The sequence below is a fragment of the Lethenteron reissneri genome, chromosome 20, assembly GCF_015708825.2.
Source record: "Lethenteron reissneri isolate LAM-NWPU_2019-01 chromosome 20, ASM1570882v1, whole genome shotgun sequence".
In the NCBI taxonomy this organism is placed as follows: Eukaryota; Metazoa; Chordata; class Hyperoartia; order Petromyzontiformes; family Petromyzontidae; genus Lethenteron; species Lethenteron reissneri.
The window spans coordinates 300125-318562 of NC_083798.1; the positions used below are offsets into that span (position 1 = coordinate 300125).

The window sequence follows — 18438 nt, forward strand, 5'->3', positions numbered from 1 at the left end:
GCTGGCCGTGGTGCCACCAGTGTTGGCACACGCAGCCACACCCAGCACCCCCTGTGGCTCACGGGCCAAGCTGGAAAGTGGGTTAAAAGAGATCGGTTCGAAACACGGCGTGCGCAATGCAAAAGAGAGGCGGCTTCGGCAGTGAACGCGCCGCTACTCCTGCTGCTGCCGCCGCTGCTGACGCCACCGCTGGCGGCACTGCCGCTCCTGTCAGTGCCACCGCTGGCATCGCTGCCACCGCTGGCACCGCCGCTGGCGACACAGGGAAACTGGCGCCCATTACGTGGTGCTGTGGGAGATGCGTGCAAATGCCAATCGCCCCCCCTTTTCGGCGTGGACGCGGGCCAGGGCGCCCATCGGGCCCCGCAGGAGCAAGCGCCGCTCGCCCCTTTGTCGTCATGACAGGTGCCAGCGGTGTGCGTCACCGGCATCGTCTTCTCGCTTGCGTCTTGTTTGTATATTTATTAATATCGCCCTTAAGGAGGCTCGGGGGAGGTTCGCAGTGGCCTTGGCAGAGTCACCGAGCCCCCCGGCATTTGTGCATGAGCAGAGGGCTCGTCCTTGAAATGGGCCTTGAGGTTTTCTCCAAAATAAATATTTGCGGCCGCAGCATTGCCCCACAGCAGCCTGTAGTACCTGTGCTGCATGGTGGTTGCCCCAGCCAGCGCCGTCCAGACCGAGATCGCTTGCCACTCCTGCCGTATCGGAGCCTAAACTAAACAATTGAAAGCTTTTTATGCGTGTATGTTGAACTTCTTTCGCGCCATACGTAGCCGGAGGTGTGGGGGAAGGACAGTTCTAAAGAAATGAGTTTTTAATCTCCGTGATTTAAAGGTGCATAGCTCCAGTGGCTTCCTAATATCGGACGGAAGAGCGTTCCAGACGGCCGCAGAAACACATCTGAAAGCGATGCGGTCATCGCTTTTGTTCGACGGCCAGCTAAAAGCCGCTGCTAGGATGATCAAAGGTCGTGTTTATTTTTTGCAGCTCTTTTTCAGAAGTGACCTGGCCGCATATGGCGGCTCAGCAAAGTGGCTTATCAAGTTTCCCATTCACAATAGCAGCCAAAACACTCTTAAACGCGCGTTTCATCAGACGCTTGCCCCTGCTGGAGCATAGCGCGCCCCCACGCGAAACCGCCGGGCGACCCAACTCGCCACGCGACTCCGCCACGTGTGGCACAGGCCCAGACCGCAGCGGTTTGACGTTCTGGGCCTCGCCGGTGGCGCGCGGGCTCCAGTGAGCCGTCCGCACTGGGGGAGGGGAGAGGCGCGTGCGTGTGCGGTGTCTGCATGTTGAACTTCGTACGTAGCCAACCGTGCTACTAATCGGGCGAAGGTGCAGTGAGACGGGAGGAGCGCTGCAGGCCTGAGGGCAGTACCCCGGACGTCTGTGGACAAGAGCTTTGTAGCTCATCGGATTGCTCCATTACAAAGAAGGTGATTCTGATTGACTCGAGGCTTCCGTGACTGCAGGAATCCATACTTTTTGGTTCTTTCGGTAAAGTCACGTAGGTATGAAATTAAATAAAATAAATCACGACGTTTTGGGTGCAACACCTATTGCAAACCTTTTAAAACAGTCTGCCTCAGCAGCAGACCGTGCTTTCCCACCTGATGACGGACGCTTGTGTTGCGCCAGAAACGTCGTGATTTATTTTAGTTTCTACCTACGTGACTTTACCGAAAGAACCAAAGAGTATGAGATTCTGATTCTTCGATGCGGTCGAGAGAGGCGCGGGATTCCGTGCCGGCCGGAGAGGTGACGTCGCGGCTGAATGTTGATTGGGGCTCCGATCCGAGCGGGACGTTCGGTTCACCCCGGGTCGCGACTCCGGGTGCCCCGAGTGTTCGCTCCGCCCGCTGCTGCTGCAGGGTCTGCACCGTGACCCCCGGAGCCCCTCCCTCCCTCCACCCGCTCCAAGTTCCCATTGAGCCCTGGCGGTTTGGTGGCGAATCCTTTCCGCAGCATCTGTCGCATCGAAAACGCGAAACAATCCGCGAAGGAATTCCTTCGGCGCCCATTGTCCCGCACAATGAACTCGCGCGCAGAGCCGCTGGGTTATTTTTTTTCCCCCGCAGCCCCCCGCATTGTGCGACTTCGCGATTTGATTAATTTTTTTTTTCCACCGTCCCCCCCCTTCTCCGAATGTGAAACAAACAAGCGCGCCCGCCTCTTATTGTTCCGAGAGAACAATCCGCCGCCGAATGTCCCACGTCACACGCAAACTAAAATTAAAGTTGGGCCGGGGGTCTCGGGGCCGCCCGCGCCGGCTTCCTGTTTACTCTGCGGGGGCGGTCGCGGTCGGACCTCACGGCCCTCGGCCCTTGGCCGGACCTCACGGCCCTCGGCCCGCGGAAGGACCCCGCGGCCCTCGGCCGGACCCTGTAGGTCTGTCTCTCTGTTTGTCTATCCATCTGACTCTCTGTCCGTATGTCTCTCTATCCGTCTGTCTCTCTGTCCATCTGTCTCTCTGTCCGTCTGTCTCTTTGTCCATCTGTTCTCTGTCCATCTGTCTCTCTGTCCGTTTGTCTCTCCATCCGTCTGTTTCTCTATCCGTCTGTCTCTCTGTCCATCTGTCCCTAACACGGGAGCGCGACAGCTCCGGTAGAGAATGCGTCGAAATGAAATGGACTGAGCGTATAGCTGACGCTGTTGCTCAAGGCGCAGTGCAGGACTTGCAATGCCATCCGTGTAAGCGATGGAAGCGGCAATCCGTTCGCCCTGGCGGGGTCTGTCCCTCTCCGCTGGTGTCATGATGAACTCTCGTGGAGATGGCTCGAGATTAACGACACTTTGGCACGTTTCACACACAGGCTTCCGCGGGCACTGTTACCCGTGATCAAGGTGTCCTCACCGTCCTGTTAATATTCCGGGACTCGCCCTGGAGGAATCCGGCGAAATTCATAAAAGGATTAATTTAGCCAAACTTGGAAACAAATAAATAGCACGGCAACTTAAAGGCCTCACCAGCACCTACCCCTACCCTGTCACCTACCCATACCATGTCACCTACCCCTACCCTGTCACCTACCCCTACCCTGTCGCCTACCCCTACCATGTCACCTACCCCTACCCTGTCACCTACCCCTACCATGTCACCTACCCCTACCATGTCACCTACCCCTACCATGTCACCTACCCCTACCCTGTCACCTACCCCTACCCTATCGCCTATCCCTACCATGTCACCTACCCCCACCCTGTTACCTACCCCTACCCTGTCGCCTACCTTTCACCTCTCACCTATATACAACCTCTCGCCTACCCTATACCCTCTCACCTTGATTGTGGTTGTAGATGCTCGCTAACAGCACTTGCCCTAACAATCTGTTGAAGGCCACACGGGGCGGGGGGGTGAATCTTTGTGGTGCTGGTGGTAGTGATGATGGTGGTGGTGGTGGTAGTGATGATGGTGGTGGTGATGGTGGTATTGGGCTGTAGATGCTTGAGCTCCCATAACCACCCCAATCCCCCCCCCTCCCCGTGTCCTCGCGGGGCGGCACCTGGGCCGAGTTAAAGACCCAGGGGCCCGACTCGCTCCAAAAGGTCACGAAAAACAAACGGCTATTGGGGGTGGTGGTGGTTCTCAGGCCTTCCCACTGCCCCACACAAGCAGCGAGCGCCGTGCGGGAAGTGTGGGAAGCGGCCGCCCTCTCGTTATTTTCGTCGCTTATTTATTTATTTGCTTGCCTCCTCTAATCACCGCACGGTTTTCCCACCGTGCACGGGGGGGGCGGGTGGGTGGGAAGGGGAGTGGCAGGGGGACGCGCAGGGAGGGAGTTGTAAATTACCGCGAACGTCGAACGCACCGCCGGCAGCGCTCGTGTGTGTGGCGGCGACTGTTGTTGTTCACCGTAGAGCACTCGGTGGCGGCCGCGTGGAGTCTCGCCTCCGTCTCGCCACCGTCGCGGCTCCGTCGTGGGCCCGTGCCAGCGATGGCCGTGGCCGCGTCCGGCAGAGCTGAGGCTGAAGGCGCAGAGCCCCCGCAACAGCCTCCTGAGCCCAGCGTCGTGGTCTGGGCCTCCCACTGGAGGTGGATTTCAGGGCCCTATCTAGAGAGTAGTTTGGCGTACTCTTCCACGCCAGCCAGAGGCCTTGGAAGAGACAGGAGCTTCCCCCACCGCACGCGGCCCGCCGATTTGACCGTGCGGTTGAACCCCCTGAGGGCCTGCAGGGTGGGATGGCGTGGAATTGAGAAATCGCCTCCGTTGTTTCAGCTGCAGCACCAGGAGACGGAGTCAAACCGGCACTCTGCATTGCAAGTCCAGGGGGCGCTCGCACCCTCACGCGAGCACCTCCTGGACTTGCCTGTCGAACTGGGCCTTCCTTTCTCATTGGACGTTTTCTCGGGTCGCTGTTAGCCCGGGATAGGCGGCATGTGACTCGTAGCTGTCGTGAGAGGTATACTGGATGTGGCGGTGCAAACCGCGTGCATGCGTGTACATAGCCAACCGTGCTAATCGTATGTGCGGGGGAAGGATAACAAACTAAACACAAAAAGCAGCTCTAGAGAAATGAGTTTTCAAACTCGATGATTTAAAAGTCCATATCTCCAGTGGCTTCCTAATATCAGAAGGAAGAGCATTCCAGATGGCTGCAGAAACACGTCTTAAAGCACCGTGCGATGCGGCGACCACCGTCTTTGTTCGACGCTTCGCCAAAAGCCTCTGCTGCTTTTGCGAGGATGACTGGAGTTCACCCGACGATGGTTTATGCTCCTTGACGAGATCAGCAGCGAGGTTATTGCGGTAACGAGTGCGAAGACCTGACTCCAGGCTCCACCACTGGCCTGGCGTCTCTTGCGACATCTCCCCTTGGTTTCGATTTGAGAAGCGTAAAGACCAATGTCAGTTTAACACGTAGTAGACTTTCCCAACCAATATCATCCATAATACAGGTTATTTTTTTGGGTTAGATCGCATAAATATATATGTGTTGTTAAAACCGCCACCACCCGACACGGCCTAATCGTAAGGTTTGTCACGTAAACAGAACGTGTCAATTCGTTACTAGTACAGCGCACCGGTGTGTTGGAGAGCCAAGCCACAACATTTACAATCCGAGTACGACGTTTCACCAGTAATTACAACTAGCTTCAACAGGTGACCAGTTTATATATTTATGCGATCTAACCCAAAAAAACCTGTATTATGAAAGATAAATGTGTCGTCAAACCCACGACCGCCTGACAGCCGATTGGAAAGTTTGGTCATGTAAACTAAAACGTGCCAATTAGCGGCTGGTTCAGTGCACCGGTGCGTTGGAGAGTAGATGCACGGCATTTACAATTAACATTGTAAGCGTAAAAATTTGTCCCGAAAGCCTACGTGTTAAACTTGATTGAATAAGCGCTGCACTAGCGGCAGTCGCGCGTAGCACACACTCGCTCCGGGCACACACCAAGTTCTTAGGAAAACTTTGACGTTGTTTTCACCATCGTTCGTGGTCTATCCACTGCTGGGCGAAGCCCCCCCCCCCCCATGCGTCGTGGGTATCCCTCAGGGTTTCACGATGACACGATCTGTCTCGTCGCTTCATGTACAAACTATTTATATTTTGCCAGGTAAGGCCCCACTGAGCTACATGGCTCTTTTTCAGAAGCGACCCCTAGCCGCAAATGACAGCTCTACAAGTGGCTTATCATGTGGAAATGTATAGCAGCCAAAGGCTCTAAGCACGTGATGTTGATTCTAAATATGGAGGGGAAAATCCACGCGGGCACGGGGAGAGAGAGACACGCAAACTCCAAATATACAGCAGGCATCAGGGTCAGGATCGAACCCACGACCTCCTGCATACCAGGTGAGGTAGTTAACATCTCCACGGTGAGAGAGAGAGAGACGCAAACTCCAAATATACAGCAGGCATCAGGGTCGTGATCGAACCCACAACCTCCTGAATACCAGGCGAGGGCACGATCCCATCGATAGCCATGACCATCCCATGCCCCGCTTGTGTTAGCACGGTTGGCTACAGTGTGAAAGATGTACATTAAGCGAACACAATGAGAAGGAATCAAACGGTGAGCTGATCTTTTCTCTTGCAGTGAGACACAGAGCCTGACCTCCCCCCGTGTCTCCCATCCCACCCCCACCCACAGCTGCTGGCGAACGTCGCCATCTACATGTGCGCCATCATCGTGGGCATCATCTCCTACTTCATGGCCGACCGCAAACACCGCAAGGCCTTCCTGGAGGCGCGGCAGTCGCTGGAGGTGAAGCTTAACCTGGAGGAGCAGAGTCGACAGCAGGTGAGGCGGGGGGCGGGCGGGCAGGGAAGGGGTTGGGGGGGCGCAGGCGGGGGGCGCACGTACACCTCGCGGGCGCTTCTCTCCTATCCTGAGACGTTGCCGTCGAGGGGAAGGGGCTCGCCGTGAGCGACGTGGTGCGTGAGGTTGTCGGCGCGAGGGTAGAGAGAGCGGGCACGGCGGCGTAGCGATTAGCGCACTGCGCTCACGGCCAATATACCAGTTTACTTTCATCTGAATCGCTCCTGGATCTCCCGCAGTTCAACTCAACCTTGCGGTGTGCACCGTACGGAGCCAACCGTGCTAATCGGAGGTGCGGCGGAAGGACAACAAACTAAACACAGAAAAAGCGGTTCTAAATAAATGAGTTTTCAATCTCGATGATTTAAAAGTGCATAGATCCCAGTGGCTTCCTAATATCCGAAATGAGAGCTTTCCTGACTGCCACAGAAGTGCGCGATGTGGTGACCGTCTTTAGTCGATGGTGAGCCAAAAGCCGCTGCGAGGATGACCGGAGTTAGCGTGACGATGTACGCTCCTTGACGAGATCAGCGACGTGTTGTGGTCCAATTGTGGCGAGCGCTCTGTGTGTCATGGCGCCACGCCCCTCGTCGCAAGCAGAGCAGCCACTTACGAGCCGTGCTTGGCACAGGGAGGGCAACCTACTTTCTGCGCCACCCCGTGCGGGAATCGCTCGCTGGCGTTTTTAACCAAGGGCAGACGTTGAGTGTTTTTTTCCGAGGCTGCTTCAAACGGTATGAGTCACCCGCCCCTTCCGGCGTTTTGGAACTGAAATCGGTCTCGGCGCGGCGTTCCCATCGCTATTTCAAGCGAAGGAAACGCGAAGTGTAAACACGGACGATGAGATCCTCGCGAATCACGAGGATGGCGCTCAGCGGAGCGTCGCTTTGTGTGAACGCATTTGAAATTTGGGCGCTGCGGTGGCGAGATGTTAACTCTCTCGCCTGGTCTTGAGGAGGTCGTGGGTTAGATCCGGACCCTGACACCTGCTGTACATTTGGAGTTTGCGTGTCTCTCTCCTCGTGGTCGCTTGGAATTTTATCTGGGTCTTACGGTTATTTCGCTTGCACATTTAGAATGGACTCCATGTGATAAACCACGTCGTTGAACTATCATTTGTGATAGCCAGGTCGCTTCTGAAAAAGATCTCCATATAGCTCAGCGGTGGCCTTACCTGGCAACATAAAAATAGTTTAGTTTTATAATTAAAAAACGTGGAGTAAAACGTGAAGTGGGGAGAGGGGGTGTTTACCCCAGGACCAATTCAAACCACCCCTGGGGACAGGTATCAATCTCAGCTTGGTAGGTCGTTAGTGCAGTGTGCTTGCCACTGTGCCACCAAGCGCTTGGGACAGTACTGTATGAGACAATTATTCAATAATTGGTGAATTTTGGCTGATAGTAATTAATGTCGGTGCGGTGGAGCCACGGATGCAGAAGCGAAAGCACTGCACCAAATTTGCCCGGCGCTCGCGGAGTCCTTGGTTGGGACCTGCACCAGTCCCGCGCCCCCCCCCCCCCCCATCGCCAACTTACGCCGGCTAGCATGGTGAAGTATGGTCAAACAACCCCCGACGGCCGATGTGGTACGGGGAGGCCTTCGAGGAAGCAGTGGATTACGAACGGAAGAAGAAATGCGCACGCAGGGATCTCTCCATCCACAATCGTGATCACAGTCGGCCTTCGGAACAGGCGACATTTGTTTGAGCAGCCAGCTGCCTGGGCCCCACTCTCTGGGTCTGATCAGCCGGGGATGGGAGGAGAATCGATTTTCTTCGGCCAGAATTTGAACTCTCGCAACTCTCCCGCCGTTGCTCGAGTCTCTCTCCGACCATGGCGGCTCCCCCGCATCGTCGCCCGCGACGCGCCGATTGGTCTCTGGGCGCACCACCGCACCGTCGCTCCAGATGGGGGGCGGGGAGGCGGGTGGGGGGTAAGCGACGCCGCCGCGGGGCTGCTGCCAGGTGGCAGCGTCCGAGACGCTCGGGCGGTGGCGGTGGGGGGAGGGGAAGCGGCGGCGGTGCCGCTAACACGATCCCCGCCACTGCGGGCGATCGTCGCGGGCGATAGCGCGCCACGTTGCGATGGCTGCGGCGGGGACGGCGACAGTAGCAGCGGGAGTTTAGCTGCGGCCTTTGCGGCCGCAGCTAAACTCCCTCGTCGCAAAGAGAGCGGCCGCTTGCGAGCGCCGTGTTTGGTTGAGAGCGATGTTTAAAACGCTGTAGTAGGGGGTACATTTTTTTTTACGAATATTTATTCATTAGGTTCCATTCTGAATCCAGCATAAAGCTGTCCACGTGATTGAGCCACTGTCTCATCGGCGCTCTCTACCATGCGGTGCAGTGCAGTGTGGATTCATGTAGCGGCGAGAGAGCCGAACCAAAACGGTGGGAATTATGATTTTGTAGAGAGAGAGAGAGAGAGCGGCAGTGGAACACAGCAGAAGGGGAAGGTCTCGAGGCTGACCATGAACAAAGGCAGGGAGTAGACAGCAAGGGTGGCTGGCGGAAGGCAGTTTTAACACGCAGGCTTTCGCGACCGATATTATTCACAACAAAGGTTTTATGGGATTGATCACGTAAAAAAACACATTCCTGCGGAGGGAGCTGGTAGGAACATTGCGTTGCTTGGTCAATGGCCAGGGTCAACGGCAGCGTGGTGTATTCAGCAAATATGCCCGACTATAAGGGCGTGCACAAGCCGGCGTGAGTAGGTTTATAAGGGCACCACGGGGTAACCAGCCCCTCTCCACCCAGCCCCACCCTCTCCACCCAGCCCCTCCCCACCCTCTGGGTCTGGGCTATAGAGTGGGTGATGAGTTCTGGGTCTGGGCTATAGAGTGGGTGATGAGTTCTGGGTCTGGGCTATAGAGTGGGTGTGATGAGTTCTATGTCTGGGCTATAGAGTGGGTGATGAGTTCTAGGTCTGGGCTATAGAGTGGGTGATGAGTTCTGGGTCTGGGCTATAGAGTGGGTGATGAGTTCTATGTCTGGGCTATAGAGTGGGTGATGAGTTCTAGGTCTGGGCTATAGAGTGGGTGATGAGTTCTGGGTCTGGGCTATAGAGTGGGTGATGAGTTCTATGTCTGGGCTATAGAGTGGGTGATGAGTTCTATGTCTGGGCTATAGAGTGTGTGATGAGTTCTGGGTCTGGGCTATAGAGTGGGTGATGAGTTCTATGTCTGGGCTATAGAGTGGGTGATGAGTTCTGGGTCTGGGCTATAGAGTGGGTGATGAGTTCTAGGTCTGGGCTATAGAGTGGGTGATGAGTTATATGTCTGGGCTATAGAGTGGGTGATGAATTCTGGGTCTGGGCTATAGAGTGGGTGATGAGTTCTGGGTCTGGGCTATAGAGTGGGTGATGAGTTCTGGGTCTGGCCTATAGAGTGGGTGATGAGTTCTGGGTCTGGGCTATAGAGTGGGTGATGAGTTCTGGGTCTGGGCTATAGAGTGGGTGATGAGTTCTGGGTCTGGCCTATAGAGTGGGTGATGAGTTCTGGGTCTGGGCTATAGAGTGGGTGATGAGTTCTGGGTCGTGTGCCGCCCAGGGAAGCCGCCCTCGTGACGCTGTTTGCCCAGCCATTTTATGGCGTTGGAAAAATATATTTCCACAAGGCCTTCCTCGTCTCCCAACCCACCACCTCCGCACCCTCCCCCCGCCCCCCCCCCCCCCCCCCCGATTGAAACGGATAAAATACGAAACGTAGACAAACAAATCGAATTAACAAAGGGCAGGCCCCGCCGCGTTCGCTAAACAGGAAAGGCGCAGATGGCAGATTGTGGGACGAGGAGGGGAACGCCGGCTGCGGTTCCAAGGGGTCCGCCGGGCGGGACACCGCGTGCGTCCCGCCCGGCAACCGGGGGAACCCTCCGACGAGTTCCGCTGTTCCCGACGAGCGACCGGCGGCCGTGGTCGAGCCGCTGCTGGACGAGGGCCGCGGCAGTTTCCACTGCTCCATCTCTGCGCCGGACATCCTCCCCGATTGCGAGTCCACCCGCCCCGTCGACCGCCCCCTCCGAGCCGTTGACGGCCGCTTCTGGAGCCCTCTCTCACTTCTGCTCTGCCCGTCATTCAGTGCAATCCCAAAGGTTGCCTTTCTTCACGCAATGTCCGCAGTTCGAGGGATCACCGCAGATGCCGGTGCATGGCACCCAAGAGCACTTCAAGTGAACGCTGTCGCAACAGGTCGCACGGTCCTTCGCTGGCTGTGTGTTACGAGTGAACGGACGAATGTCTGAATGACGTTGATCATCTTACGATGGTCGATAACAAAAATAAACGGCGAAACCGCTTTGTGGGAAACCGGTTACCATGTAAATAGGCCGGCTCCTGCCAGAGTAATTTGGAATGTTCACCACTGGCTGCGGGGCCTGCAGGGGAGATCATCGTTCGGGCAGCAAGGTGGGAGCTTCACCATTAGAGAGCCATCGTCTCCTCTGCGAAGTAGCGATGAGCACAACCTGTTTAATATTACTTTAATTTTTTTACTTTTTATTTATATTCCCCCCCAATTTAATCCCTCTTGTGTTTTTGGCGTCACGAGGTCAAGAAGCCATTCGAGTCTCTCTCGGGATCAGTGATTATCGAGACACAGTCCACTGAAGTGGATATCACAGAGCTACATCCGAGATGCCTTCGGATTTCCGCTGTCCCACGCAGTGGAGGAGGGGGTGGACGGGGAGTGCAGCGCTTTGCTGGCAGCCACTGAGAGCATCGGTCGCCTTACGACGGTAAAACCGCCACTTTTAAGTGTCAGAGCTGGAAATGTAGCCACGATGTAAGCGCAGAGACAAAGTTCACGCAATGAGGGGATTCTTTGCGATGAGGCCAAGACGCCCGACTCTTCACGCTCGGGTAGCCACTTTAATCACCGGCGCCTCGAACACGGACTCGAACCCAGGACCGCGGCGGTGCCAGCTCGGGCTGTGTTCGCACCTCAAAATCACTCGGCCGCCTGGAGACTAAAGAACTACTATTTTTAAAGCTATAAACTATTTTTTCTTTTCCCAGGTACAGCCCACTGAGCTAAGTATATATTTTTCAGAAGCGACCTGGCCACAAGTGAAATCTCAAAGAAGTGTTTTATCATCGTGTGGAAATGTATAGCAGCCGAATACTCTAAACGCGTGATGTTGATTCTAAATGTGGAGGGAAAAACCGGAGGACCCGGAGAAAAATCCACGCAACAACAGGGAGAACATGCCAACTCCAAATATACAGGCGTCCCCCTGCATATCAAGCGAGGTGGTCCAGGTCGTCTGGTCCCCCAGACGACCTTGGAGCCCTCATGGTGTCATGGCGCTCGCTCGCTCGGTCTGCCGTCTGTCCGTCCGTCCGTCCCCAGCGCTGGCGTCTCGCAACCCTCACGCGGTGGCCACAGCGGCCTCGCGTGTGCGCCCACAATCTTATCTCGCTCTCGCATGCGCCCCGATTGCATCGCTCCGTCTCCTGTTTGGGCGTCTCCTTGGGCCAAAAGCATAAGCCGCCTCCCATGATGCACCAGGAGGGAAATGCTGCGTTTCTTACTCGGCCAGTGTATAGAGGATTAGCCCTGCACAGTGGTCGCACTCCAATGACCGATTGCTCTTGCGCTGCCGACTAAAAGGGCCCTTTGAGGGGAGAATGCACGACCCTCCTCTTGGCGAGCGACGCGTGACTTGGGGAGACTTCCAAGGAGAGCCTCGCTATCTGGAGCGGAGGGGGAGCGTGGAGGGGAGAATAGAGTGGGGACAAGAGGGGAGATCTAGACAGGGGGGTGAGTGCGCGGAGAATGTTGAAGGTCTTGAAATTGATCAGGAATTGTTTTTCTGGAGGCAGGGGAGGGAGCAGAGTCTCGGTGCGGTCTCAGTCACGGTGCCGAGTCAAGCAGCGGCATTTATAAGTGGCAACTGCCCTCCTCTCCCCAACGCTGCCCACTGTTGTTCTCTGCTGTTGCCTCGCAGTGCTGCGAGAACTCTGAGACGAGGCCTCTCCCACTCGTCTCCCTCCCCCCTCTCGCCACGGCCCCCTCTTACTGCACTCCTCGTGGCGGATGGGACGGGCGTGGTGTGGTAATGGAGAGGGAGGAAAAGTGGGGGTGGAGAGGGGGGGGCAGTGGGGGTGGAGAGGGGGGGGGCAGTGGGGTGGAGAGGGGGGAGCAGTGGGGGTAGAGAGGGGGGGCAGTGGGGGTGGAGAGGGGGGAGCAGTGGGGGTGGAGAGGGGGGGCAGTGGGGGTAGAGAGGGGGGGGTGGCAGTGGGGGTGGAGAGAGGGGGGGGCAGTGGGGTGGAAAGGGGGGGAGCAGTGGGGGTGGAGAGGGGGGGAGCAGTGGGGGTAGAGAGGGGGGGGCAGTGGGGGTGGAGAGGGGGGAGCAGTGGGGGTAGAGAGGGGGGGGCAGTGGGGTGGAGAGGGGGGAGCAGTGGGGGTAGAGAGGGGGGGCAGTGGGGGTGGAGAGGGGGGAGCAGTGGGGGTGGAGAGGGGGGGCAGTGGGGGTGGAGAGGGGAGGGGCAGTGGGGGTGGAGAGGGGGGAGCAGTGGGGGTAGAGAGGGGGGAACAGGGGGGTGGAGAGGGGGGAGCAATGGGGGTGGAGAGGGGGGAGCAGTGGGGGTGGAGAGGGGGGAGCAGTGGGGGTAGAGAGGGGGGAGCAGGGGGGTGGAGAGGGGGGAGCAATGGGGGTGGAGAGGGGGGGGCAGTGGGGGTGGAGAGGGGGGAGCAGTGGGGGTAGAGAGGAGGGAGCAGGGGGGTGGAGAGGGGGGAGCAGTGGGGTGGAGAGGGGGGGAGCAGTGGGGTGGAGAGGGGGGGCAGTGGGGGTGGAGAGGGGGGGGCAGTGGGTTGGAGAGGGGGAGGGCAGTGGGGTGGAGAGGGGGGGGCAGTGGGGTGGAGAGGGGGGGGGCAGTGGGGTGGAGAGGGGGGGGCAGTGGGGTGGAGAGGGGGGCAGAGGGGGTGGAGAGGGGGGGGGGCAGTGGGGTGGAGAGGGGGGGGCAGTGGGAGTGGAGAGGGGGGGGAGCAGTGGGGGTGGAGAGGGGGGCAGAGGGGGTGGAGAGGGGGGGGCCAGTGGGGTGGAGAGGGGGGCAGAGGGGGTGGAGAGGGGGGGGGCAGTGGTGTGGAGAGGGGGGGCAGTGGGGGTGGAGAGGGGGGGCAGTGGGGGTGGAGAGGGGGGGCAGAGGGGGTGGAGAGGGGCGGGAGCAGTGGGGGTGGAGAGGGGGTGGAGAGGGGGGGGCAGTGGAGGTGGAGAGGGGGGGGGCAGTGGGGTGGAGAGGGGGGGCAGTGGGGGTGGAGAGAGGGTGGAGAGGGGGGGGCAGTGGGGGTAGAGAGGGGGTGGAGAGGGGGGGAGCAGTGGGGGTGGAGAGGGGGTGGAGAGGGGGGAGCAGTGGGGGTGGAGAGGGGGTGGAGAGGGGGGGAGCAGTGGGGGTGGAGAGGGGGGGGCAGAAGGGGTGGAGAGGGGGGGGGCAGTGGGGGTGGAGAGGGGGGGGCAGTGGGGGTGGAGAGGGGGGGCAGAGGGGGTGGAGAGGGGCGGGAGCAGTGGGGGTGGAGAGGGGGTGGAGAGGGGGGGAGCAGTAGGGGTGGAGAGGGGGGGCAGTGGGGGTGGAGAGGGGGTGGAGAGGGGGGGGAGCAGTGGGGGTGGAGAGGGGGGGCAGTGGGGGTGGAGAGGGGTGGAGAGGGGGGGGGGAGCAGTGGGGGTGGAGAGGGGGTGGAGAAGGGGGGGGCAGTGGGGTGGAGAGGGGGGAGCAGTGGGGGTAGAGAGGGGAGGCAGTGGGGGTGGAGAGGGGGGGGCAGTGGGGGTGGAGAGGGGAGGGCAGTGGGGTGGAGAGGGGGGGGGGCAGTGGGGGTGGAGAGGGGAGGGCAGTGGGGTGGAGAGGGAGGGGGCAGTGGGGGTGGAGAGGGGGGAGCAGTGGGGGTGGAGAGGGGGGGAGCAGTGGGCGTAGAGAGGGGGGGGCAGTGGGGTGGAGAGGGGGGAGCAGTGGGGGTAGAGAGGGGGGGGCAGTGGGGGTGGAGAGGGGGGGGGCAGTGGGGGTGGAGAGGGGAGGGCAGTGGGGTGGAGAGGGGGGGGGCAGTGGGGGTGGAGAGGGGAGGGCAGTGGGGTGGAGAGGGGGGGGGGCAGTGGGGGTGGAGAGGGGGGAGCAGTGGGGGTGGAGAGGGGGGAGCAGTGGGGGTGGAGAGGGGGGAGCAGTGGGGGTAGAGAGGGGGGGGCAGTGGGGTGGAGAGGGGGGAGCAGTGGGGTTAGAGAGGGGTGGGCAGTGGGGTGGAGAGGGGGGGGCAGTGGGGGTGGAGAGGGGGGAGCAGTGGGGGTAGAGAGGGGGGGGCAGTGGGGTGGAGAGGGGGGGAGCAGTGGGGGTGGAGAGGGGGGGCAGAGGGGGTGGAGAGGGGGGGGCAGTGGGGTGGAGAGGGGGGGGCAGTGGGGTGGAGAGGGGGGGAGCAGTGGGGGTGGAGAGGGGGGGCAGAGGGGGTGGAGAGGGGGGGGCAGTGGGGTGGAGAGGGGGGGCAGTGGGGGTGGAGAGGAGGGGAGCAGTGCGGGTGGAGAGGGGGGCAGAGGGGGTGGAGAGGGGGGGGGCAGTGGGGTGGAGAGGGGGGGGCAGTGGTGTGGAGAGAGGGGGGCAGTGGGGGTGGAGAGGGGGGGGCAGTGGGGGTGGAGAGGGGGGGCAGAGGAGGTGGAGAGGGGTGGGAGCAGTGGGGGTGGAGAGGGGGTGGAGAGGGGGGGGGCAGTGGGGGTGGAGAGGGTGGGGCAGTGGGGGTGGAGAGGGGGGGGGCAGTGGGTTGGAGAGGGGGGGGCAGTGGGGGTGGAGAGGGGGTGGAGAGGGGGGGGAGCAGTGGGGGTGGAGAGGGGGTGGAGAGGGGGGGAGCAGTGGGGTTGGAGAGGGGGGGGCAGAGGGGGTGGAGAGGGGGGGGCAGTGGGGGTGGAGAGGGGGGGCAGTGGGGGTGGAGAGGGGGGGCAGAGGGGGTGGAGAGGGGCGGGAGCAGTGGGGGTGGAGAGGGGGTGGAGAGGGGGGGGAGCAGTGGGGGTGGAGAGGGGGGGAGCAGTGGGAGTGGAGAGGGGGGGGCAGAGGGGGTGGAGAGGGGGGGGCAGTGGGGGTGGAGAGGGGGGGAGGAGTAGGGGTGGAGAGGGGGGGGCAGTGGGGGTGGAGAGGGGGTGGAGAGGGGGGGAGCAGTGGGGGTGGAGAGGGGGGGCAGTGGGGGTGGAGAGGGGGTGGAGAGGGGGGGGAGCAGTGGGGGTGGAGAGGGGCGGGAGCAGTGGGGGTGGAGAGGGGGTGGAGAGGGGGGGGAGCAGTGGGGGTGGAGAGGGGGGGGCAGAGGGGGTGGAGAGGGGGGGGAGCAGTGGGGGTGGAGAGGGGGGGGAGCAGTGGGGGTGGAGAGGGGGGGCAGTGGGGGTGGAGAGGGGTGGAGAGGGGGGGAGCAGTGGGGGTGAAGATGGGCGGGAGCAGTGGGGGTGGAGAGGGGGGGGAGCAGTGGGGGTGGAGAGGGGGAGCAGTGGGGGTGGAGAGGGGGGGGCAGTGGGGGTGGAGAGGGGGTGGAGAGGGGGGGCAGTGGGGGTGGAGAGGGGGGGCAGTGGGGGTGTAGAGGGGGTGGAGAGGGGGGAGAGCAGTGGGTTGGTGGTGGTGTGGGAACGGGGAGCTCTGCTGGGGTTCCTGGTGGGGCTGGGGGAGCGCTGTGGGCTGGCTCGGTGCAGGCGGTGGCCGCCTGCCCCCAGGCTATTTATAGCTCACCACGCTCGCTGTCGTCTGTGGCTGCACCCCCCCATCCCTCTCTTCCTCCTCCACAGCTCCGCTGCTCGTGCTCCCTTTCATTCTGCACCCGCGACTCCTCCTCCTCCTTGCTTTCACACTCACACTCTCCGTGTCTCCCGCTCGCCGTGTGCTCGTGACGGCTCGTTCCAATGCCGCACAATGTAGACGTATAAAAAATAAATATCACTCACGATGAATCCTGCGGGAAGGGCCGAGTCTTAACACCCTTTTTTGAGGAGGGGTCCTGCATTTGAGATGTTTGGCCAATTCAATTTGTGATGAGTTGCAAGTCGAAGGAAAACCAAAGAGGAACTGGAGAAAGCCCCCCCAAAAAAATACGATATGACACTCAAATCTCAGCAGAGATGGATCCAATTCCTGAGGCTCAGTCCGGCGAGCGGGGACCCAACCTACCTTTGGACCGCACCCATTGCTGTGGCGCCACCCAGTGGCCTCACGGCCGCCACGACGCCTGCCACTCACCGAACAATCGCCAGAGTGCCCAGACCCTGCCGAGCTGGCGAGCTACGAGGGGTTCGATCGCGCCCGGCGCGATTCGTCGTCGGCACCTACCCCGGTGTTTGGAGATATCGGTCACGTCTCCCGGCGACGGCGCCATCGTCCCCACCGCGCCCCCCGCCCCGCTCGCCGGCCTATGCCACCGTCGCGCTCCCAGGGCCCTCTCGGCTGGCTCTGTGGCGCTTGCGATCTAACCCGAGGTCGACACGGCGGTGACGCCGCTTGCCCCGTCCCGCTGACGGTCGGGGCCGTGAGGCGCGGATGGGAACGGGGTCAGATGTGCGAGCAGCTGCGGAAGGTTGGCCCCCTTTACCCCTCGTGAGGCGTAAATGCCGCACTGGTGGTGGGCGCCTAATCGGTTGACAGTCAGATGTGTGACGGTCAGATTCACGTGAATGTTTGTGGGCAGTTGAATAATTGTCCTGTGGATCATAACGGTTCTTGCCATAGGAATGTGCAGTCTCCGTCGCTGGATTAGGCCCCCATATGGAGGTGGGCACATCCATCTCAGAGATCATTTGACAGAGACACTTTAACGTAGAACTCTAGGCCTTGGGAACTCTGACATGCGTGTGTGTACACGCGTGTGTGTGTGGGGAGTGACCGCATAGCGGGTTTTGCGCTGCGCTACGAACCCGGCGACCCCAGTTCGATTCCCGCTCACGGTCAACACCGGTGCCGATTATGTGAACCGGTCCTGGGCATCGCCTAGGTCAACTCAGCCTCAAATGAGTGCCTGGTGCTGTGCGTAGTAAACATCGGCACTGGGGAGACAAAGGCGACCGGGCGTGGTGCTGGCCACACTCACCCTCTTCGTGTGCCGTGCCGCCCTGCCAGGTGCTGCTCGCCCCGAACTCGCTGTGGCGGCGACACGGGAGATCTTTGTCTGCGTCGCTGCCTGTCCATTTTGTGTTGTGGATGCTCGTGCAAACGAGAGGCGTTCCACCTTCGAGGGATCACGCGAGATTTTAATGAATGAATACATTAACAAGCCTACAAAACCCAAAACTTCCCTCAGAAATGTCCACCGGGCTTAAATCTCAATTTTAGTTTTCCCCCTGTTGACAAAAAATAAGAATTATTAAGATAACCCCCCCACCCCCCAGACCGTTTAAATTTCTGCTCACTCGCGCTGTGTCCAACATCGCAGACGCACCAATAGCAGCAGCAGCGGTTTCGTCGGTGAATCTGAAGTGGTCCCAGCGGCACACGCGGCCCACGGTGGAGCAAAGCAATCAATTAGCGACGCAGCCTCCTCCCGACGTCCCAATTAAGACCCCCGATGCCCCGCGGCGTTAATCGGCTTGGGAGGAGGAGGGGGGCAACTGCGTGGCGACGGAGCGCCACCGCGGACAAAGCGACCGCATAATGGGCGGCCGGGGACCGCCGGGCGCAGAGGCCGCCGCGAGGGCGATGGCGCGCGTCTCGCCTGCTCAAACAAAAACAAAGATCCCCCATGTAGCCTGAACAGACTGTCGGGGCAAGTGCTGTTAGCGGGCACCTATTAAGGCTGGCACGACACACGAAGGGGCGGGTGGCCAGCACCACGCCCAACCGCCTTTGTCTCCCCAGTGCCGATGTTTACTATGCACCGCACCAGGTACTAATTTGAGACTGAGTCGACCTAGGGGAGGCCCAGGACCGGTCCACATAATCGACACCTGTGTTGACCGTGAGCAGGAATCGAACTGGGGCCGCCGGGTTCGTAGCGCGGTGCGCTAACCGCTACACTATCGCTCACCTCGACGACACATGCACGCACACAAGTGCGCGCTCGCATCACACCTACACACGCGCTTTGACACGCGTGTGTGCATGCGTGGTTTTCTCTGAGCATCTGAGGGGCATTCAGTTTCTCAGGTGCGATGGCAGCAATGTTGTGCAGGGAGCTTCTCGAGCTTCAGCAGAGCGAGAGGTATTGTGTCTCTTCCGCCTCCAGACTGCAGTGG

The 18438-nt window shown here is 60.1% G+C and overlaps 1 protein-coding gene across 4 annotated transcripts in view; it reads left to right on the forward strand.

Moving 5' to 3' along the window:
* Nucleotides 1-18438, forward strand: part of ADCY3 (adenylate cyclase 3) — a 96357-nt gene that overhangs the window by 20663 nt on the left and 57256 nt on the right. For all 4 annotated transcript variants that reach the window (XM_061554501.1, XM_061554503.1, XM_061554504.1 and 1 more), the window contains exon 4: nucleotides 6104-6253. In XM_061554501.1, the coding sequence (XP_061410485.1) occupies nucleotides 6104-6253 (150 nt within the window). The remainder of the gene's footprint in view (nucleotides 1-6103; nucleotides 6254-18438) is intronic.